The sequence below is a fragment of the Vulpes lagopus genome, chromosome 18 (genome assembly GCF_018345385.1).
Source record: "Vulpes lagopus strain Blue_001 chromosome 18, ASM1834538v1, whole genome shotgun sequence".
NCBI lineage: Eukaryota > Metazoa > Chordata > Mammalia > Carnivora > Canidae > Vulpes > Vulpes lagopus.
This window is the reverse complement of record NC_054841.1, coordinates 9,778,411-9,802,784: the sequence shown is the minus strand read 5'-3', so window position 1 is coordinate 9,802,784 and position 24,374 is coordinate 9,778,411. Positions and strand designations below refer to the sequence as shown.

The 24,374-nt window shown below is 51.0% G+C and overlaps 1 protein-coding gene across 2 annotated transcripts in view; it reads right to left on the bottom strand.

Annotated features, from left to right (window-relative positions):
• ATP9A (ATPase phospholipid transporting 9A (putative)) overlaps window positions 1-20,092 on the bottom strand; it is a 132,353-nt gene extending 112,261 nt beyond the window's left edge. Inside the window, exon 1 of one of the 2 annotated variants that reach the window (XM_041732466.1) lies at window positions 19,932-20,092. In XM_041732466.1, the coding sequence (XP_041588400.1) occupies window positions 19,932-19,999 (68 nt within the window). In that variant the 5' untranslated portion in view covers window positions 20,000-20,092. Of the gene's footprint in view, window positions 1-1,976; window positions 2,132-19,931 lie in introns of those variants that run through there. The other variant, XM_041732467.1, reaches the window with a different exon arrangement.
• Between the last annotated feature and the right edge of the window lie 4,282 nt (window positions 20,093-24,374).

Genomic DNA, 24,374 nt, shown 5'->3' with positions numbered 1-24,374 from the left:
GCAAATCAACGTGGACTCAAGTCCAAGCCTTTCTCCCTTCAGCCCAGGTCCTCTGTGACCAAGCCAAGGCCAATGAGCTCCAGAACTCTGCTCTTCTCCAACTTCCAACCCCTTTGCAAGATTCATTCACCCCAGATCTCCTTGGCAACCCCTTCCGCTTCTCCTACTCATCCTTTAAAACCCAACCATGTGCTCGTCACAAAGAGAAAGAGGCTCTCTTCTCCCTTAGACTTTACTTGACTGTTTCTTTCTAGAATATGCAAATCTATGGAAGCCCAGCAAGCAATGTATAAATGAACAAAAATAAACACAAGTCTGGAGGGACAGGGCGCACTGAGGAGCCCAGACCTGTGGGAAGGAAGGCCACCCTAGCTCGACCAGGATACTTTCTCACACAAGCTTCACACAACAGATGTGAGATTCTTCAAGCTAAAGACAAAAAGCACAGATTCTGAAGCACAACCCCTCAGCTTCTAAGTGTTGGTAACTGATGCAATGTTCAGATATTATATAAAACTAAAATCACACTGAGGTGTCATTTTTTACTTTGCATGATAACCAAAATCAAAAAGCTTAACAATCTGTGTTGGTCAGGATGGGGGAAAACACACTTTCACTGCTGGGAGGAGTCTAAATCCTATAACCTTGGGGGAAGGCAAGCTGGTGACAGCTCTCAAAATTACAAATGCATTCACTGTGACCCACTGATTCCCCTTCAAGATATTACATGGGCACAAAGACATGTTCAACGTCATTCACCCTAACATTGCTAGTAATAATGTACCATTAGAAATAACCTAAGTGTCCATCAATAGTGGATTAGTTAAATTAAGTATGGTAAGTCTATTCAATGAAATCCTTTAAAACCATTAAAAAAAAAAAAAGGAACGGAAAAGCTTTTTATGTACCAATATGGAACGAGCCCAATGTGTACTGTTAAGTGAAAGAAATATGTCCTGCTGTGTGAGGTATATTAGCAACCGGGAAAAAAAGATCAAAATCTATGTGTGTGTGTTTAGGTGGATAAATATAAAATGCATGGGCCTTCTTTTGGAAAATGGTTAAAAATTCTCTAGGATGACACAGAAGAAATTGATAAGGGGCTGCCTCGGAAGGGCACAGGGTAGCCAAGGGTGGGGGCAGAGGGAGGCTAAGTTTGCAACACACACACCTTCTGTACCTTTTAAACAGTGAACTATGTGACAATGATTGTGTAATTTTTTTTTTAATTTACAAACAAAACAAAAAACCCCACCCAGCTCCCCACACAGCACACAGCTGACAGCCTGCAGCCTCGGATCTTGGCCACAAGCCCAGAGGTCAGAAACCAGACACTATTTGCCTCACACTCCAGATCTGGTATACAGGAGGCGCTCAGTTGCCCTGTGTGGGTTGAGGAGCCTCTCCTAGCCTCTCCCCCGCCCCTGCCCACCCCCAGCACCCAGATACCTGCTGCCTTACCAGGTGCTTTTACACTGTATCTGGGCCACCTGCTCACGGGTCCTAAACCAGGTGGGTGCCACAGCAGAGCAGGTTGTGTCACCTCCCTTAACCCTTACCAGAGTCCTGCAAGACAGACCTTTGCCCTCCTGGAGATGAGCGAGCTGGATCCCCAAGAGTCCTGCGGCGGGTGAGGACAGAGCCAGCCACTGGTCCAACAGGCTGACCTCAGAGCCAGCGCCCTGAACCACGGCGTTTGGAAATCTCACCCCACGGGAGCATCGGAGAGCTGCCTCCGAACTGTCTAGACAGCAACCTAGGCCTCCCACGACAGGGACACAGCAGGGACACAGCAAGGGTCCCCGGCAGCCGCCTGGCTCCACTCCCCAGCACCGTCAGCCTTAACCAGGCTAACACGCCTACTCTGCTTCCATGGGCCACATGCTCTGGGGGCTGGGCGCTCTGCACACACCAACTCACTCCCCCTCAAAACCACTGCACTATCACCATGCTCATCTACAGGGAGGGGAACTCACCTGCCCAAGGTCATACAGCCAGTAAGTGGCAGACACCACACTTGCACCAAGACAGTCTTGCTCGAATCCACGCTCTCAACCTCTCATGGTCCTCGATCCTCGGCAACCAGCCCTGGCCTTGGAGAGCCAGCACCTCCACAGGGAGCCCTTTCCTGCGGGGACTCCGGCTCCTCCCCTGCTCCCATGGAGACGCAGGCCGCAGCCACTGCTACAGCCCAGCTCCACCTCGGGCGTGGCTTTGGCACCGGGCCGGCCCCAGGAAGGCCAAGGCAGACGTTTCTAAGGGTGCCTGCCCGTGACATGCCAGAGGCTACAACACGAGTCCCTTGTAAGGAGCTGACGTCTGGAAGCAGGTGGTGGAGCTGCTGAGGGTCGGGCACAGTGTCGGCTCAGGTGGGGAAGAGCACTCCCCAGGCAGCGAGTTCACACCTTTTCTAACATCACCGCTGCGGGCCACCCTGGGCTCCAGCTACTGCGCCGCAGACCTCCGCTCTCTGCAGACCTTACTGCACTTGGCCCTGGTGTCTACACACAGCTCTGTCACAGCAACCACCTATGGGAAGATTTTCTTGTATTCATTCAACAAATATTTATCGAGTGCTTGCAGACTCCCAAACATACCTTATATAACTACCAAACATACGACAGAATGGACGGTGAGTGGTCCAGTCCACCCAGTACATCTACAGAGGATATACTGGGCAGTGAGCATCTTCCCGGCCAATCATAGGCTTTTTCTGTCCTCTACACGGACCCCTCTCACGCATCAATCAACAGGAAGCCCCATTTGTGGTAAACAGAGAAAGAAAAATGTGTGTTTTTACTTCTTTTTCTCTTTTTAAACCTTCCCAATCTCATGGACACACACTGGACAAAAGGCAAAATAAAAATAGATGGGCGAAGAAGGCCACCACCCATATCCTGACCCTGGAACATAAGCCAACTCTGGCTTTCATAGGGTGAAAGAGCCCTTCCACAAAGCCATTTGGTTAGAGCCTCACAGAGTCCTTAGATAACCATGTGCTCCATGTAATCCAGTAAACGGAAGATTCTAGCTTATCAAAATTTTCCAAATGTAGGGGCACCTGGGTGGCTTAGTCGATTGGGCATCCAACTTTTTATTTCGGCTCAGGTCATGATCTTGGGGTCATGGGACTGAACCCCTCATCAGGCTCCATGCTCAGTGGGAATCTGCTGAAGATTCTCTGTCTCCTTCTCCCTATGCCCCTCCCCTACTCCATGCTCTCTTGTTCTCTTTCTCTCTAAAATAAATAAATAAATCTTTAAAAAGAATTTTCCAGGGACACCTGGGTGGCTCAGTCTATTAAGCATCTGTCTTCAGGTCAGGTCACAATCCTTAAGTTGTGGGACCAAGTCCCATGTCAGGCTCCCTCCTCAGTGGAGAGTCTGCTTGTCCCTCTGCCCCTCCTACCTGCTCCTCCTCTTTCTCAAATAAATAAATAAAATCTTAAAAAAAAAAAAAATTCCAAATGTAGGAGAGAGCTTATGCCAAGATACCTTCCCTAGATGAAGCTCTAATTTGTGACAGCAGGGATGCCTGGGTGGCTCAGTGGTTGAGCATCTGCCTTCGACTCAGGGTGTGATCCTGGGGTCCTGGGATCGAGTCCCACATCAGGCTCTCCACAGCTTCTCCTTCTGCCTATGTCTCTGGCTCTCTCAGTGTGTCTCTCATGAACAAATAAAATCTTAAAAAATAAAATAAAATAAAAATAAATAAAAAATGAAACTAAAGGGCACAGTTGGTAGAGCGTCTACCTTCAGCTCAGGTCATAATCCCAGGGTCCTGGGATCCAGTCCCACAGCTGGGCTCCCTGCTCACTGGTTAAAGTAAACTAGCCACCTCTACTTAAAGAAATACTATGTTGCCATTAAAGATGCCATTTACAATATACCTCATGATACAGAGACAGCCCTAAATTAAAATGTTAGATCAACAACAGGAAATAAAAACACATGTGCTACATGGTTCTAATTCATAAAACAATGTACACCCAGAAACAAGACCAGGAGCAAACAGGGTATCTAAGGTGTTCTGAGATGTGCCCTTAAAAGGGCAGCTGCCGGGCAGCCCTGGGTGGCTCAGTGGTTTAGAACTGCCTTCAGCCCAGGACCTGATCCTGGGGACCCAGGATCAAGTCCCACATCGGGCTCCCTGCATGGAGCCTGCTTCTCCCTCTGCCTGTGTCTCTGCCTCTCTCTCTCTCTCTCTCTCTCTCTCTCTGTGTGTGTGTGTGTGTGTGTGTGTCTCATGAATAAATAAATAAAATCTTAAAAAAAAAAAAAAAGGGCAGCTGTCCTTGGAGGGAACGTTAACACCAGTGTTTCACTCCTCAGTCCTTTCTGTTCTTCAATTGTTCTTTAATACACACACACACACACACTCATTTTACAATGAAAAGAAAGTAATTTTATATGTCCTTACCCTTCCTTTGTAACGTAAGCTACATAAGAAGAAGGCTCTTGGTCAGAGAGGAAAGCTGCTGTGATGTGACCATTTTGTCAAGTCCCACAACCCCTCAATCCCCTCCTCCTCAACAAAAATCACCTGCTTGGAATGTATGTTACAGAAAGGAGTCAAATAGCAGAAGTCATCAAGGCAGGTCACAAAACACAATTTATGATCTAAGTTCACATTAAAATGAGGTTTTTTTTTTTTTGAAAAACTGAAATGAGGGGCTCCCCGATGGCTCGGTTGGTTAAGTGTCCAACTCTTGCTCTGGGCTCAGGTCACGATCTCAGGGTCATGAGGTCGAGTCAGGGGTCAGGCTCTGTGCTCAATGGGGAGTCCACTTGAGATTCTCTCTCTGCTCCTCCCCTCCCCCAACGCATGAGCAAGTGCTCTCAGATACATAAATTAATCTTAAAAAAATAGAATAAAAACAAAAAAAAATGAAATGAAGTCTTTGTCATTCTAAACCAAAACCATTATAAAAAGAAAAAAGACCCTTTTTTTCCTCGGTCTCATTGTCTGTAATGTAGGATTGTCAGGAGGTATAGATAGGACGACTTACTTAAAACTCTAGAACAGGGGATCCCTGGGTGGCGCAGCGGTTTGGCGCCTGCCTTTGGCCCAGGGCGCGATCCTGGAGATCCGGGATCGAATCCCACATCGGGCTCCCGGTGCATGGAGCCTGCTTCTCCCTCTGCCTGTGTCTCTGCCTCTCTCTCTCTCTCTCTGTGACTATCATAAATAAAAAAAAAAAAAAAAAAAAAAAAACTAAAACTCTAGAACAGTGCTGGACACCTAATCAGTTCACGATAGTGGCTAGCAACTATTAAAATTCTCCTCAGATTCCTCTAGCACAATCCAAATGACTAGATCTAACAAGAAGCCATAGAAAGCATAACCTGGATATGTGACTACTGTGAACTCTTTAAGCAAAAGGAAGCAGCAGGGGACAGTGCTTCCATCCTCTCCATCTCCCAGAGGTACCTGCTTCAGGTTACTAGCGGGGAGGGTCAGCTCCAGTTCCCATGACTTTGCAACATGCTCACTCAGAGGTCTTGAGACAGGACCATTTAGAGAAAATTGCTAAGGAGCTCATCATCAAATTTTTTTTTTAAGGGATCCACACAGGGATGCCTGGGTGGCTCAGCGGTTAACACCTACCTTCGGCCCAGGTCATGATCCTGGAGTCCTGGGACGGAGTCCTGCATCGGGCTCCCTGCATGGAGCCTGCTTCTGCCTGTGTCTCTGCCTCTCTCTCTCTCTCTCTCTCGCTCTGTGTCTCTCATGAATAAATAAATCTTAAATATATATATATATATATATAAATTTATTCATGAGAGATACACAGAGAGCAGCAGAGACATAGGCAGAGGAAGAAGCAAGCTCCCTGCGTGGAGCCCAATGAGGGACTCAATCCCGGGACCCCTGGGATCATGACCTGAGCCAAAGGCAGACACTCAACCACTGAGCCACCCGGGTGTCCCTCATCATCAATTTAGAATTAAGGTTTATTAATAACATTGACAGATACCACACTTGCCAAAATGGGCATAAATAAGGTACTTCCTGTATGAGTTTGCTAGGTTTGCCATAATAGAACACCACCAGCTGGGCGGCTTAAATAGAAGTTTATTTTCCTCACAGTTCTGGAGGCTTGAAGTCCAAGATCAAGGTGTGGGCAGGTTTGGTTTCTTCTGGGCTCTGCCCTTGGCTTGCTCCTGAGCCCTGCTCTTTCCTCCCACCCCTGGCATCCCACTGCGCGTCCTAGTCTCCACTTCTCACAAGGACACCCAGTCGGGCTGGAATAGGGCCCGCCCTGCTAGCCTCATGTTAACTTAATCACATCTTTTTAAAACCTCTATCTCCAAATACAGGAGTCACAATCTGGGATACTGGAGGTTGAGACTTCAGCAAAGAATCTGCAAAGGGAAACACTCAGCCCCTAACACTTCCCGGATGCCTGTCTTGCAACCACTCAAGGCTTCTGTAGTCACTGAATCAGAAAGCTGAACAACAGCCCAAACATGAACTTCTTGCCTAACAGGTTTTTCTTAAAAAAAAAAAAAAAGGTGGGGGGGAGACCTGGGTGGCTCAGCAGTTGAGTGTCTGTCTTTGGCTCAGGGTGTGATCTCGGAGTCCAGAGTCCCGGAGTCCAGTCCCACATCGATCTCCCTGCAGGGAGCCTGCTTCTCCCTCTGCCTGTGTCTCTGCCTCTGTCTCTGTGTCTCTCATGAATAAATAAATATTTTTTAAATAAAAATTAAAATAATTTTTTAAAAAAAAAAGGAGAGAAAGAAAGAGGGATAGAGTATGAGGCAACCTTCATGGGACACTAAGGGACATGGCTCAGCATAGTGAATATTTACTCTTTACTCTAGTAGGTGCATTTTTGCCCACTCCCACCCCCACTCTCCAACCTCTGGCACAGGGGGCGGCTCGGCAGTGTCTGGAGACATTTTTGGTTGTCACGACTGGGTGGAGGGTACTGCTGGAATCCAGTGGCCGGAGGCCAGGGCTGCTGTCATGCATCCTACAGTGGACAGGGCAGCCCCTACAATGGAGGACTGTCAAGCCCCAGGCTGAGAATTCCTGAGGCCTAACCTGGCCAGGTCTGACTTCACCTTGTGTCACAGCAGATGGCCCAGTGGAGGGTGGGAGATCCTTCCAGGCCCCAATCTACGGGGAGAGCACTTTCCAAGCTCCACACTTCTTCCTCAGGGAGGCTAGCCAACAGGCTCCTCCTCCTGGCATTTAGCAAATGCCACAGAGATCTAACTGCAGTGACAAGAGCATCCGGCCACCCTTCCATTTCCCACAGGGAGCCTCTCTTTCCCTGGGGCCCCTGCCAACCGCCTCTCCCATAAGCCCCCCTCCCCCCCCGCCCCACCTGCCTGTTTATACAATGATAAAAGCAACATTCAGATCCCAAATCAACCTGGTAAACTATTGTTTGAAAATCATGTTTTCCCCCTACCAAAAAAAAAAAGTCATGTTTTTTTTTTTTTTTAATTTTTTTTTTTTTTTTTTTTTTTTTTATGATAGTCACAGAGAGATAGAGAGAGGCAGAGACACAGGCAGAGGGAGAAGCAGGCTCCATGCACCGGGAGCCCGACGCGGGATTCGATCCCGGGTCTCCAGGATCGCGCCCTGGGCCAAAGGCAGGCGCCAAACCGCTGCGCCACCCAGGGATCCCCAAAAGTCATGTTTTTCATGGATAACTTGGCAAAACAAAAAAAAAAATGTTTTTCTCTATTAGCAAAATCAGATTACCCCATCTCCTCCTCCTTATAGCAATATTATAATAATTTTAGACTAAAAGCAACATCTTAGCACGGGCTGCCACTTCCTAAATATCAGACACGACCAGGGGCACATCTACGAACCAACCTCATGAACTTCGGGTTCATACTGACTCTGTTTTTCACATACGTGTATTCTAAAAGGAAACTCCCTAACACTACTACAAAAAGAAAGCAAGTATCACTTGGCAAAAACAGAAAGAACCATAAAAATAATTGCTAGCCTTTCAATGTCTGGCCAAGAGCCACTCTAAGTGATCTTTGGCGATGTTTCTCCATCCATCTTTCCAACTCACACAAATGAAAGAAAACAGATACTAGTTTAAGAAATCAGCTGTTCTGGGTGCCTGGGCAGTGCAGTCAGATGAGCCTCCACCTCTTGGTTTCAGCTCAGGTCACGATCTCAGGGTCCCGGGATGGAGCCCCACGTGGGCTTCACACTTCGTTGCAAAGTCTGCTTGAGATTCTCTCTCCCTTTCCCTCTGCCCCTCCATCCTGCTTGTATTGTCTTTCTCTCTAAAATAAATAAATATTTAAAAAAATAATAATTCAGCACTGTTCTAGCTCTTTAGATAGAAGTCATCTGTAAGAATATTACAAGTAGTCTCTTTCTTTGGAAATTAAACCAAAGTCAAATGACTGTCATAAGTAAAGCTGAAGGCACTCCACATCCATTCCCAAAAGTGGCCACAAAATACCACCAGAGCTAATTCAGGACTTTCATCGTTTGCATCTGGGTACTGATGCTAAAAGAAAGGGCTTTCTTTATCCTTTCTTTCCCCCCCCCCCTTTTTTTTTTAAGATTTCATTTATTTGTTCATGAGAGACACAGAGAGGCGGAGACATAGACAGAAGGAGAAGCAGGCTCCCTGCAGGGATCCCAAGGCGGGACTCGATCCCAGGACCCAGGATCACAACCTGAGCTGAAGGCAGACGCACAACCACTGAGCCACCCAGGTGCTCCCTAAAAGAAAGTTCTATTCTGAGAAGTAACAGCCAAAAGTCTAAAGAAGGCTTGGCCAGTGCCTTTGCCTCTGCTTTACACCTCGTTGCAAGGTGCCTTAGGTCAAGGTCAAATGGCCACACTCTTTCCTTGAGACTAGCATGCAGGGTCTCCCATAACTGGCCTTTCTCCAGGAAGCCCCCGGAAGCATGGTTCCCATATCCACCTCTACCCTTCCACATCCCTGCCTGGATCTGTAATTCCTGTAATTCCACATCCCCTGGTGTCACCACCCATGGGAGGGCCTGGCCTGGGACTGGGCAGGGACTCCGTAACAGGAAATGGATGGCACGAGTGCAGCTGGGCTGACTGGCAAACGACGCTGAGGGCACTTTCCAATGGGCCGCTGCCAAGGCTTGTCCCGAATGCTCTGGTCCAAGGGAGCAAAGAGCTGTTTACACAACTGTCTACTCCACCCCGGAGAGGGGAAGGGCTGGGGTCTATCGATTTCACCGATCAGCCCATCCTCCTCCTCCATCCTGCCCCAAACACACCGATATACACTGTAAAATTAATACCACCTCCGCCGGGTCAAAAGAACACACATACACCTATATACACTCGATCCTCATGATTGGTGGTTTCTGCATTTGCAAATTTATCTACTACGTAACATTCATCACCTCAACATTAATACTCAAAGCACTGTGTGGTCATTCGTGGACATGTGCGGGGTGACATAACATCTATATCACCTCATGACTTCCCCAGCGGAGGTGGAACAAGGCAACACTGCCGTCCGGCCCCAGCTCCATACTGTACATACGTGTCCTTCCCACGGTCTATTTAGTGCCACGCTTCTTTGCATTTTGGAGCTTTTTGTTAGTGACATCACTATTTGAAATGGCCCCCAAGCGCAGGGCTGACATGCTGTCCAGCGTCCTCAGGACAGGCAGCCTGTGAGCTGCAGTGCCCTTGGTCAGGAGTTCAATGTTAATGAATCAACAATGTTAATGAACCAAATACAGTGTCTTTAAACCAAAATATGCCTTTAAAACAAGGTAAAACATGAGCAGAGGCTTGCAGAAAACTAACTCTGCACCTCCCCTAGGAGCAATGGTTCAGTATTCGCTAACTCGGGGTTAGCATGGGCCTTCTGGAACATAACCACCATGAACAACAGGAATCAACCAAACAATGTCTAATACTACCGCCGTCGTGTCAAAAGAGAAAGAAGAGAAAGGGCATTTTAACTCCACATGAAGCTGAGGGACAGCTTCAGACCTTTCAGTGGAATAAAGGTATGAATAAAGATAAGAACTCCCTGCATTGGCATTTTTTTCTTCTTTCACATAAACAGTGAAATCCACATTATTGATGGACCTGGGTCCTGGCACGGTGCCGAGGACTGCTGCATAGGAGCACACAGCCTGCCACAGCCCTGTCACTAGACTTAGTCACGTGAGGTCTGAGATGGCTTCTAGTGGTATCAAGTCCTCTGCGGGCATTTTCCAGCTAGAGTTCCTGCTCACCTAGACCCTCTACAGACACCCAGAAACAAGAGGACATGGGGCCCCCCGGGCGGCTCAGTCTGTGAAATGTCTACCTTTGTCTCGGGTCATGATCTCAGGGTCCTGGCATCAAGCCCCGTGTTGGGCTCCCTGCTCAGTCAGGTGTCTGCTTCTGCCTCTGCCTCTACCTCCCACTTGTGCTCTCTCTCTCATGTCTCAAGTAAATGAAAACTTAAAAAAGAAAAGAAAGACGAGGACATGATGCAATTCAGAACAAGGGTCCACATGAGGCTCAGTCACACTCTCCAGGCTAGGAGAACAATGTCTTTCTTTCTTTCTTTCTTTCTTTCTTTCTTTTTTATTTATTTATTTATTTATTTATTAATGAAAGAGGAGAGATTAAGAAAGAGAGAGAACCCAAGCAGGGAGGAGCAACAGAGGGAGAGGGAGAAGCAGACTCCCAGCTGAGCAGAGAGCCCGATGTGGGGCCTGATCCCAGGACCCAGGGATCATGACTTTAACCAAAGCAGATGCTTAACCCACTGAGCCACCCAGGTGCCTCTGGGATCCAAACTCTTAACTAACAAACCCACAAAGCCATGCGTCGGTCTCTCCTGAGTATTCAAAACTGCAGCCTACAAAATTCTGATCGTTATTCTCCTAGCATTTTGAAGATGAGATAGACCGTAAAGAGCTGCCACTCCCAAATTCTCTACCCTGCTGCCACGTGGCAAACAAAACAAAACATAACAAAACAAAACCCCCACAACAACTACATTCATTGTTCCCGGAGGGAAAGAGAACTCAGCTGAGGAAAAGCACACTGGGGGAGCAGCGCTGAACACCTGCTCTGAGAAACACCCCACGTTCTCCTAACTGGGAGGCAGGCTCACCTGAGTTCTCGTCAGTTTGTGCCACACGTTCTTGGCCAGGGTTAACTGCTTAACCTTTCTGAGCCTCAGTTTCCTTATCAGGAAAACGAGCGTAAAAAATACCAGCATCAAAGGGGCACCGTGCAGCCTGGGCAAGGGAACCTCAGTTTAGAGCCAAGACATTGCAGATCCCGCATAAGCACTGGTCTCCTCCGTGGTCAGGGAGTGGGTCACGCCACATGTTGATTTAAATTCTGCACCCTCTTTAGGATGCCTGGGTAGCTCAGTGGTTGAGCATCTGACTTTAGCTCAGGGTGTAATCCCGGAGTCCTGGGATCGAGTCCCACATCGGGCTCCCTACAGGGAGCCTGCTTCTCCTTCTGCCTGTGTCTCTGCCTCTCTCCCTCTCTGTGCCTCTCATGAAAAAATAAATAAAATCTTTATTTATTTTTTTTTTAATTTTTATTTATTTATGACAGTCACACAGAAAGAGAGAGGAGAGAGAGGCAGAGACATAGGCAGAGGGAGAAGCAGGCTCCATGCACCGGGAGCCCAACGTGGGATTCGATCCCGGGTCTCCAGGATCGTGCCCTGGGCCAAAGGCAGGCGCTAAACCGCTGCGCCACCCAGGGATCCCAAATAAAATATTTAAAAAGAAAAAAATTCTGCAGCCTCCAGCAAAAGGTAAGCATGAGCCTTGAGAGCAGGAGGTGCCCCCCCCCCATCTTGCCCCACTGCCCCCTGCCCCCGGGAGATGAAGCCAGGCCGGGAATGTGTCCCCCGGGCTTACGGGATACACTCATGTGCACCGGCCACCGTTCACTGCAGTAACCACTCACCATAAATTTATTATCTTACAGTCCTGAAGGTCAGGAGTCCACAGCAGGTCTCGCAGGCCTCCAATCAAGATGTCAGCAGGGCCGGGTCCCCTCTGGGGCCTGTTTCCTTGATGCTTCCCCTTTCTAGACGCCCCCTGTGTGCTCCCTTCTTCATATGACTTCAAGGCAGCAGTGGAGCGTCTTTCAATCTCTCTCAGAATCACTCTCCTCTCAAGAGCGCTTGTGAAGACACTGGGCCCACCTGGCTAATCCAGGACAGTCTCCCCATCTCGAAATCATTACCGTAATCACATTGGCAGTCTCTCTTGCCATGAGACGTCACACACTGGCAGGTCCAGGGCGCTGTTATTCTGCACACCACACCATACACGCTGTATCCCCTGGAACAATCCAGGTTTCCTTTTTTTTTTTCTTTTTTTAAATTCTTGTCCATTAAATGCTTGACTTCTTACATTAATAGCACACAAGGGGGATGCCTGGGTGGCTCAGCAGTTAAGCCGCCTGCCTTGGACCCAGGGCGTGATCCTGGAGTCCCGGGATCGAGTCCCACGTCAGGCTTCCTGCATGGAGCCTGCTTCTCCCTCTGCCTGTGTCTCTGCCTCTCTCTCTCTCCCTGTGTGTCTCTCATGAATATATAAAACAGAAATAAAATCTTAAAAAAAAAAATAGCACACAAGGTTTTTCACATAAATCACCCACCAAAAAAACTCTTCACTAGAATATGAGTCTTGTTTTTTTTTTTTTAAATTTTTATTTATTTATGATAGTCACAGAGAGAGAGAGAGAGGCGCAGAGACACAGGCAGAGGGAGAAGCAGGCTCCATGCACCGGGAGCCTGATGTGGGATTCGATCCCGGGTCTTCAGGATCGCGCCCTGGGCCCAAGGCAGGCGCCAAACTGCTGCGCCACCCAGGGATCCCTGAGTCTTGTTTTTAAAGATGAGAACTAATTCACCTTACAGGCCCAAACACCACAGGTCCTTTAGTGGAGGAAAAGAGACAAAGACAGAGGGGACCCGGGGTGCCTTCTTTTTGCCTGCAGCTCCCTTCTGGTACCCCAAATTCCCCACCCCCGGTGCTCAAATCATGTGGTTAAGACTTGATGCCATCAACCAGTGAAGCTCTCTGAGCCACAGAGTCACATCAGAAGAATGAGTAAGCAGCCATCTGAGAACGTCCAACAGACTTCTTCCTGGACCATGTAGAAAAGGTTATCCGCTCCCCAGATCATAAACTGGAGATCAGCTTCAGGTCTTCCTTCTTTCAAAAAGGATTTACTGGGCACCTACTCTGTGTGATGGTGATTAAGTTGTCACCAACTGGGGCCCCAGGGTGTTCCCAGCCGAATGATCACAAGCACATGTCGTATTCCAACTGTGTGAGATGGAAAAGGGGCAGGTTCTCAGAGGCTCTGAGGGGGATCTGATCTCTTATCAGGAACATCAGGAGAAGGCCTCCCCTAAGGATGTGAGACCGCAGTAAGGCTTATTGGAAGACTGAGCCTTGAGTAAGTAAAGAGGAGAGAGGGCATTCTAGGCAGAGAACAGGATGTCCAAAGGTCCTGTGTCAAGGGGGAGCCCAGGAGGAGATACCGAGCACAGTGTGGCTAGAGGAGAAAGGGGCCAGACTCTACCATACAGCATGTGAAGATGATGATGGAAGGAGGCAGGAGCCACAGCAGAACCTTCTGTGATGGTGGAAATGCACGTACCTTCAGCGTCCAACACGCAGGCACTGCCCACGTGTGGGTACTGGGAACTACCAAAATGTGGCTAGTGCCACTGAGGAGCTAAATTTTAAATTTCATTTAATTCTAATTATTTTAATTCTGAAGGTAAACAGCCAGATGAGGCTCATGACCACCATGGTGGACAGCACAGGCCCTCACAGAGATGGAAAGTCACAACAGGGCTTCGGGCAAAACATTTTCACAATCAGAACATTTGGCCACATCTGCTCTGGCTGCAGAGTGGAGACCTCACTGGCCAACACCATGGGTACAGGGAAGTACGTGATGATGATGATGGTGGCCTTGAGGGACAAGTAGACAGATTCCAGGCCACTTGGTGGGGAGCAGGGGGGAGGGGGACAAAAGTGGGAGGCCGTGGTAAAGGATGAGTGAGGGAAGATGAGGGTGAAGGCAGTGTCCAGGATGATGCCTGGGTTTCAAGACTGTGCCTCTGAAGAGATGGCACCTGCTATCTGAACTTGGGAACGCCAGAGGAAGGGAGACCAGCCCGAGAGTTTGCTCTTGACCAGGTTGAGGGGAGGAGTGAGGAGGACAGAAGCCTTAGTTCTCTGGTAAGGTGGTCACTGAAGCCACACATATGGGTGAGCTCACCCCATACTTCTAAGGAGGTCCAGGACCAAATCTTGAGCAACTACAACATTTAATGGTGAAAGATGATGCAGGAGAACTGTACCATCGTGAAGGATACAAGAAATACCAACAAACTACATCTCTAAACTCCGGGTAGACAGGAGAAATGAACGCATATGTCCACACAGAGACTTTACCATATTATTTATAATAGGCAAAAGCCAGAAATAATCCAAATGTCTATCTTGGTTAAAAAAAACAAAATGTAGGGATGCCTGGGTGGCTCAGCAGTTTAGCGCCTGCCTTCAGCCCAGGGTGTGTTCCTCGAATTCCAGGATGGAGTCCCACATCAGGCTCCCTGCAGGGAGCCTGCTTCTCCCTCTGCCTGTGTCTCTGCCTCTCTCTCTCTCTGTGTGTGTCTCTCATGAATAAATAAATATTTTTTAAAAATACAATGGAATCCTATTTTTTTTTTTACAATGGAATCCTATTAAGCAATAAAAAGGCACTTTGAAACCATTGTGCTGAAAGAAATCAGACACAAAGACAGCATACTGCATGATACCATTTATATGAAATTTCCAAAAAATGCAAACTGATGGAAATAAATCAGTGGGTTTTTTTTTTAAGATTTTATTCATTTATTCATGAGAGACACAGAGAGAAGACAGAGACACAGGTAGAGGGAGAAGCAGGCTCCTCACAGGGAGCCGGATGTGGGACTCTATCCCTGAACTCTGGGATCATGCCCTGAGCCAAAGTCAGATGCTCAACCACTGAGCCACCCAGGTGCCCCAGATCAGTGGCTTTAAATGCAAATGGACATAGGGAAGCTTTTTGGGGGTGATGGAGGTGTTTGAACACTGAACTGTGGTGATGGCTGTACAAACTCTATCACCTGAAGGTGTTTTTTTTTTTTATTTTATCTATTTATTTTTAAATAATCTCTACACCCAGAGCAGGACTCAAACTTACAACCCAAAGATCAAGATTCTCACGGTCTTCCCACTGAGACAGCCAGGCACCCCTATAACTTTACTTAAAAAAAAATCAGGGATCCCTGGGTGGCTCAGTGGTTTAGCACCTGCCTTCAGCCCAGGGCATGATCCTGGAGACCTAGGATGGATTCCCACATCGAGCTCCCTGCATGGAGCCTGCTTCTCCCTCTGCCTGTGTCTCTGCCTCTCTCTCTCTCTCTCTCTCTCTCTCTCTCTCTCTGTCTCTCATCAATAAATAAATAAAATCTTAAAAAAAAAAATCAGTGAATTGTGGGGCATCTGGCTGGCTCAGTTAAGCATCTGCCTTCAGTTCAGGTCATGATCCTAGGGTCCTGGGAACGAGTCCCACATCAGGCTCCCTGCTCAGTGAAGAATCTACCTCTCCCTCTCCCCCTCCCTGCTCCGGTGCTGTCTCTCTCAAATACATAAAATATCTTTTAAAAATCAATGAATTGTACATTTACTATATAAATATTTTATTTTATATAAATTATACCTCAATAAAGTTGTTTAGGGACACCTGGGTGGCTCAGCGGTAGAGCATCTGCCTTTGGCTCAGGTCATGATCCCAGTCCCGGAATCGAGTCCTGCATCGGGCTTCCCACAGGGAGCCTGCTTCTCCCTCTGCCTATGTCTCTGCCTCTCTCTGTCTCTCATGATTAAATAAATAAAATCTTTAAAATAAAATTGTAAAAAAAAAAAAAAAAAAAAAACTTTGGTAGAATATGAACCTAATCAGCTCTTTCCAATCCCAGTTCATATCTAGTTCCTAGTCCAAATACATCAAAAATCAAAGCATCCTCACCCAATCTGGCCACAAAGCCCAAAGGCAAAGTCTTAGTTCAACCACAGCGCAAGCTCCTTGCCCTACAATAGCACACCAGGGCCTCGACACACTTGGTTGGAATAGTTTAATGCAGTCAATCATTTTCCCAGGTTTGATCAGAACAAGGAAATCTACGGTATTTTTAATGTCCCAGCATCAAGGGCCCCTTCGTCTCAAAGGAGCATTCTGGAGAGCCTCCAATAGCAAACCCGATGCAAAGGTCTATTTTATTTATCACCATTAGCCCCAGCAAATACTACATTGTATTGAATGCTTACTATCCGAAACTTTATATGGATTAAAGACAACCCTCTGAGGTATCCATAATTCTTATTCATCCCGCTTTACAGATGAAAAAAATGAGACGCACAAAGGTAAAATAATTTTCCCCCAAGTGAAATGATTGGTCAGTGATGAGCCTGGGCTTGGACCAAGCTCAACTCCAGAACCCACGCCCCTACCAACCAATGCCTGGTGTCTCACCACAAAGGGAATTCCATGCAGTGAGCAACCCAGCACGTGAAGCCAGAACGCTTTCCAGCCATGCGGAGCACATGCCACGTTTCCGGACTGAACCGCTGCAAAAGTTTCCCGGCATCAGGATGCACTAACTTTCTCAAGAGAGACAAAACAGCACTGGAGCCACGCGATTCCTTCAGCAAATAAACTGCAAGTCCTGGCGACATATGCTGAGTGACCCCTGTGTTAATTACACTCTGTCCCCTGGGACTCCCGCCACCTAGATTTTTTTTTTTTTTGGTCTAACCATAAAAACCCAACCATTCTACAGCTTAGAGCCATTTAGGTGAGGTGAGTCGGCTATGTTCAAATCCACCCCCTCGCACTGGCTACCTCTGGGACCTCAAACAAATTATTTAACATCATGAATTTTAAATTTCCTTGTCTATAGAATGAGGAAACTAACTCCCAAAATTCAGAGTCATTATGAAGATTAAAAACAGGGCTATTTATGTCAAACACCCCACAGAAAGCCAGGCCCATCACAGACAGTCCTTGACTTATGACTGTTCAGACTTTGGCTTTTTCAAAATCAATATGCATTTGATATAAACTGTATTTCCAACTGTAATCTTTTCCGGGTGATGAGATCCTCCCCCATGATGACGGGCAGCAATGAGCCCGAGCTGGCCATGAAATCACAAAGGTAAATACTGGTAACACTGACAACCACCCCACACCCATACAACCATCCTGTCTTTCACTTTCAGTACAGTAGTCAATGCATTACGTGAGATATTCAACACCCTGTTATCAAATAGGCTTTATGTTACACGATTTTCCCAACTGTAGGCTAACTTAAGTGTTATGAGCATATTTAAGGTGGGCTAAGCTATGATGTTCAGTAGGTTAAGTGTAATAAATGCACTCTCAAGATATTTTCAACTTACAATAGATTTATCCGGATGTAACCCCTTCAAAAGTCCAGAAACATCTGTATTAGTTTCTTCTTCCTTTAACACTCCCCCTGCACTACATTTCAGGGAGCCTTTCCACCACTCTGCTTCCGAAAGTGTTTCCAAACATCAAGATCCCCCACCTTGATGTAGCTACTCCTAAAAAAATACAAATTAAACACAAATATATGCAAATGCCTGGCTCTCCTGATACATGATTTGAATCCGAATCTGTGTCACTGTTCAGGAAATACGTTAGTTTCAAACTGGTAAATTCTAAACCGGGGTGTGATCCTCCTTTCCAATTCCAAACACATTTTTTTTTTCAAACACATTTTTTTTAACCATCTGCCCCACTCCGGCTGAACCTCCATATTAACAGTACCTATATCTCTATCATGATAATTATCACTTTTAAGTAATTATCTGCATTTTTCTCTCATGCACTCAATCAGGAGTTCTCAACTACCACAGCACAGTAAAGTCATCTGGGATAGCTTTAGAAAAATTAAATAGATGCCCAGCTCTCAGTACAGATTATTGTTTTTTTAAGATTTTATTTATTCATTCATGAGAGAGAGAGAGGCAGAGACACAGGCAGAGGGAGAAGCAGGCTCCATGAAGGGAGCCCTAGGTGGGACCAGATCCTGGGACTCCAGGATCAGCCCTGGGGCCAAAGGCAGACGCTCAACCGCTGAGCCACCCAGGCGTCCCCCCACTCCAGATTATTTCAAAGGTTTAACAGGGGACACACACACACACACACACACACACACACACACACACACACGACAGGGATGGTAACTGTTAAGCTCCCCTGGTGACTGCAACGCACAGCCAGTGTCAGGAGCCTTGCTCGCCTTGGACAGGGCTTATTTAATCTTTGCATTCCAGCCACCTGACACCGCCCCTGCACATAGTAGGCATCTCATAATTGTTTTAAACGCAAATTAATAACTAGAGGCCTTGAGTCCACTCATCACACAAATTCATCAAAATATTTACTGAGCGTGTATACTACACGCAGCCACCATCCAGGCATAGAGCTCAAGTGAATGATCATTCTTTAGCCTTGAGTATGAGGATTAAAACTCGGCGGGGGGTGGGGGGTGGGGGGGAGAACAGCGAAGGCAGAGATGGGGAGGGCGGGGGTGCATCTGTGGGTTCAATCTGCATTTTGCAGCCTCTCCCCTGCAGTCCTTAACCTCGCTGAGCTCGGTTCCTCCTCTGTTCTGCACCCACGGGGCCCTTCAGAACGTTCAAGGAAGACGGGGACAAAGACCCCACAAAATGGCAGCTGGAATCATTCCTTTTTTTTTTTTTCTTTTCTTTTTTTTTTTTTTAATTCCACGCACACCTGCTGGAAGCTAGCTAGCCAGCGCGAGGGCTCGGCCTCCCCGGCCCCTGCACCGAGCCCCGGACGCCGCAGTCGGCGGCGGCCACAAGGAAATGCCCCGGGAGCGCAGGATGTTCGGGGGCAGGGCGGGCCCCAGGCCGCAGCCCCGCCCCGCGGCCCGGGTCAGCCGCGCGGGGACGTCAGCCTCACCTGGGGGCCCCGGGGAAAAGCACATTCCAGGCCCCCCCCGCCCCCAAGAACTCCGACTGGCGGCCTGGCAGGGGCCTGGGAACATGCATTTATCCTAAGCAGCCCCAGGTAAGTCAGTCGCAGGCACAGTCCCCGCCACGGCCCCAACAGGTCACTGCCATCCTGGGCGCGGGACGTCGGCTCCCCGGGCTCTGCGCTCCACGAGGGGGACCCCGCGCAGGCAGCCGGGGCCGCAGGTGCGGGAGAGGCACAGCAGGTGGCGCCCCCCCCGCCGGGGGCCCTCCCCGGAGTGCGGGGATCCGAGTGCCCCGGGCGACCCGGAGGGGCCCCGCCCAGCCCCCTGCGCCGCGGGTTCCGATGCCCCCGGGCCCGGGGGGCGGGGGGACGGGGGGGCGGGGGGGCGGGGGCTCCCCGGGCCGGGCCGCGGAGGCGCGGCGGGGGACCCCGCGGCGGGGCTGCGGAGGAGGCCGAGCCGGGTCGGGCCGTGGGGCGCGGGCCAGGCCGCGGCGCGGGCCCCGGAGCGAGCAGGAAGCAGAAAGGGTGGAAGGGCCCGGCCCGGCCCGGTTCCGCGCGGTGAACGGCGCTCGGGGGGTCCGCTTCCCGGCTTCGGAGGGGGAGAGGGCGGCGCGGTCCGGGGTCCGGGGTCCGGGGTCCGGGGGTCCCTGAGCGGCGCCCCCCCCGCCCCCGGGCACCCCCGCCCCGGGCACCCCCCGCCCCGGGCACCCCCCGCCCCGGGCACCCCCCCCCGCCCCGGGCACCCCCCCCGCCCCCGGGCACCCCCGCCCCGGGCACCCCCCCCGCCCCGGGCACCCCCCCCCGGGCACCCCCCCCCGGCCGCGGGCTCCCGGCGCCCGGCGCGGCGCGGCCAACCTGCCAGGCCGCGGACAAAGGCGGCCGCGTCCCCGGGCCCCGCTCACCCGGCGCGGGGCCTGCTGTCCATCCGCTTCTTCGGGCGCACCGGCTGCAGCGGGATGTTGTCCGTCATGTCGCCCGCGCCGCCCGCCTTGGCCGCCGCGCCCCCCGCGCCGCCGGGGCCGCCGCCCGCTCCGGCCTCCGCGCCGCCGCCCGCCGGCACCGCGCCGCCCCGGGGGAGGAGGCGGCGGCAGCGGGCGGGCCGGGCCCGCAGCGAGGGGGCGAGCTCGCGAGCGCCGGGCCACGCGCGGAGCCGGCCGCGCGGCCCGACCGACGGACACGGGCGCACCATGGGCCCGAGCTCCGCGCCGCGCCTGCCACGGGGGGCGGCCGGCCCTGTCCGCGCCGCCGCCGCCGCAGTGTCCCCGCCCCCCGCCCGCGCCGCGCGCCCCCCACGCGCGCCCACCGGCCACGCGCCCCCCCGCCCACGCCCCGCCGTGCGCGCGCCCGCCCGCCGCCGCCGCCGCCGCCGCCCCGCGCCCACGCACGCGCCCGGCCGCGCTCCCCCCGCCCCCCCGCAGCCCGCGATTCGGCCGCCCGCCTGCTCCCCACCGTCACCCCCATGCGCAGCCACATGCGCACCTCGCTCGCACCCGGCCACCTCGCTCCCCGGCGCCCACGGCCACGCGTGCACACCTGCGCGCGCTCGCACCAGGCCACCTCGCTCCCCGACGCCCACGGCCACGCGTGCACACCTGCGCGCACACCCGGCCACCTCGCTCCCCGGCGCCCACGGCCACGCGTGCACACCTGCACGCACTCACCCTACCATCTCGCTGATGTTCACGATCATGCAGGCACACCTACCCACACGCACCCGGCCACCTCGCTCCCTGACGCCCATGGGTCACGCGTGCACACCCGCGCACGCACGCACCCGGCCACCTCGCTGATGTTCACGATCATGCAGGCACACCTACGTACACACACCCGGCCACCTCGCTCCCCGACGCCCACGGCCACGCGTGCACACCTGCGCACACACCCGGCCACCTCGCTCCCCGACGCCCACGGCCACGCGTGCACACCTGCGCGCACACCCGGCCACCTCGCTCCCCGGCGCCCACGGCCACGCGTGCACACCTGCGCGCGCTCGCACCCGGCCACCTCGCTGATGTTCACGATCATGCAGGCACACCTACCCACACGCACCCGGCCACCTCGCTCCCCGACGCCCACGGTCACGTGTGCACAACTGCGCGCACACCCGGCCACCTCGCTCCCCGGCGCCCACGGCCACGCGTGCACACCTGCACGCACCTCCCCGGCGCCCACGGCCACGCGTGCACACCTGCGCGCGCTCGCACCAGGCCACCTCGCTCCCCGACGCCCACGGCCACGCGTGCACACCTGCGCGCACACCCCGGCCACCTCGCTCCCCGGCGCCCACGGCCACGCGTGCACACCTGCACGCACTCACCCTACCATCTCGCTGATGTTCACGATCATGCAGGCACACCTACCCACACGCACCCGGCCACCTCGCTCCCTGACGCCCATGGGTCACGCGTGCACACCCGCGCACGCGCGCACCCGGCCACCTCGCTGATGTTCACGATCATGCAGGCACACCTACGTACACACACCCAGCCACCTCGCTCCCCGACGCCCACGGTCACGTGTGCACAACTGCGAGCCTCCCCAACACCCACGGTTGCGCGTGCACAACTGCGCGCGCACCCTGCCACCTCACTCCCCAACATCCACGGCCAGGCGTGCACACCTGCACGCGCTCACCCTGCCACCTCGCTGACGTTCACGATCATGCAGGCACACCTACGCACACACACCCTGCCACCCCACCCTGACACAATCTCACACCTGGACACCCTACCACACTCACCTGCCGTTGGTTTCCCTCATCTACCCATCCTGAATCTTAGGCCTCACACACATGTGCCCCAGAATCACAATCGCACAGGGACATGCACCCTACCTCACTCCACTTTCAGACCCCCTCACCCACCATCCTTTATTTACCATCTCCCACCTTCAGTCTCCCACCTGGATCCCGGGGATTCACAATCACACACGTGCACACACTCCTTCCCTCAGCTACCTCTGGGGCTGACACTTGCCCGTCTGTCACTCGCACACATTCAAGCATGCTGAGAATCTCACGCACACACGTGACTTCCTCCACTCAGACCCACATCACACAGTGTCCCACACAGGGCCTAGAACCCATGAACTTTAAAGTGCCTGTTAAAACTTTGAAAACCGGGGATCCCTGGATGGCGCAGCGGTTTGGCGCCTGCCTTTGGCCCAGGGCGGATCCTGGAGACCCGGGATTGAATCCCACATCAGGCTCCCGGTGCATGGAGCCTGCTTCTCCCTCTGCCTATGTCTCTGCCTCTCTCTCTCTCTCTCTCTTTGACTATCATAAATAAATAAAAAATTTTAAAAAAGAATTAAAAAAAAAAACAAACTTTGAAAACCAGGGATCCCTGGGTGGCTCCGCGGTTCAGCACAGGCCTTCCGCCCAGGGCCTGATCCTGGAGACCTGAGATCCAGTCCCACCTCCGGCTCCAGCGTGGAGCCTGCCCCGTGTCTCTCATGAATAAATAAAATCTTTAAAAAAAAAAAAAAAAAAAAAGATGAAAATCTAAAAAAAAACCTTTGAGAACAGAAAGAAAATGAGTCGTAATGACAGAAGGAAAGACAGGAAGGGGGAAATTAAAAATCTGTATGTAATTGAAGAGCCTCAAAGTGTAAAACCTTGTAACCTGCGCTGCTGTAACTGAAGCAAAGTCTTAAGGTGTCACACTTCATATATTTCACATGGAATATGGGTGTGTTTTAATGTGTCTGCTATGAGCCACTAGGTATGTGTCTGGGATCCTGGTCTGGGATCCTGGATGAAGGAAGGTCGATCCCAACCCAAGAAGTGTGACTTATCTCATGTCGGAGTGAAGCTCCTCATGAAGAGAAGCACGCGGCTAGAGGTGCTGCATTGCACCTCTGAAGGGAAGACAGCATCGTTCGGCCAACAGGACCCGTCTGCTTTGCTTTCTGCTTTCTCTCCCGGATCTGCAACGGTGCTGGACACATGGCATGGCACACAGTCAACACTCAATAAATGCTTATTGAGGTAGAGGAAATGTAAACACCTGGATACACTGATTATGGCATCAAAGTAGGCCCCACCCTGTCCCCCCCTGCTCCCCTGGAAGCCCCCTTAATCCCCACCCACCTCACATCAGCTACAAACCCCAGGCCCTCTTCTCCACTCTGCCACCACGCAGGCTCACAGAAAAGACCAGAGATTGTGACCCAGCGTCCCCCACACAGCTGGGGCTCGAGAAAGGTGAGCTTTGGTTTTTATCATGCACCTAAAACGTGCAGGGGGGGGGTCCATATTTAATCCTCCAGCAGCTCAGCCAGCTAGGTCTAAATCAAACCCATTTTACAGGTGAGGAAAGCAAAGTTCAGAGTGGCCTGCACAAGGCAATGTGGTTAGGAAGGCGCTGAGCTGGGCTCCAGGGCCTTGCGTTTCACGCTCCAGGAAGCAGGACAACGGGCCTCCCAGGATCAGCTGAATCAGTTAGGACACTTCCAGCCACCTACTAATCCCGATTCCAGGTATCTCCAAGCTCTCATTTTCTAAAATCTTGAGTAATAGCAGTGGCTCTGTCATCAGAGACCCTACATCACTGTCACCACCTCCCAACCACAGAATCAGAGACAACTTCCAAACTGCCAGACCTCAGGTTTCTCACCTGTAAAGTGGGGGATAATACAAGCCTCACAGGATGGTTGGAAGGATTAAGTGAGTTAATCGTAAATATAAAACAACGGGAGAGTGGCCACACAGACGAAGCACTCTGTAAGGCCCGTTATTACAGAATTGGAAGGGCTCAGTGCAGTCATGGGAATAGGAAGCACTTAGCACAATGCACGCATGTGGTAATACTCGTGGAAGGTTTGCTATTACAATTCCTCCTCTCTCCCCAAAAAATAAAAAATAAAAAAATTTCCTCCTCTCCCTACTGCTAAGAATATACTTATTTTTCCCTAATTAAAGAATGAGCACCGCAGTATTTATCCAGTGATTGTCTCTGGACAAAAGGATTCCAGGTAGATATTTAAAATCTAGTTTAATTTATAGACTTTTTTTTTTTTTTTTGGTAGCTTGGGATTTAGAGAACACTTGAGCAGATAGCAGAAGGAGCTCCATATACTCCCCCCACATCTACTCCACCCCCCCACCCTCCCATTCCCCACTCCCCTACTCCACCCTGCTCCAAACTCAGCAGTTCCCTTGTCATTAACATCTTGCATTAGTGTGGTACATTCAGGTGCATCTTACAATTTTCCTCATTTTTATCTATTCTATTTTTTCTTTAGTGAACGTGTATCACTTTTACAATGTTTTTACGTAAATAATTCTTTATTATTTTCTTTTTAAAGTTTTTTTTTGGTGTTTGGTTTGGTTTTGGAATCTCTGC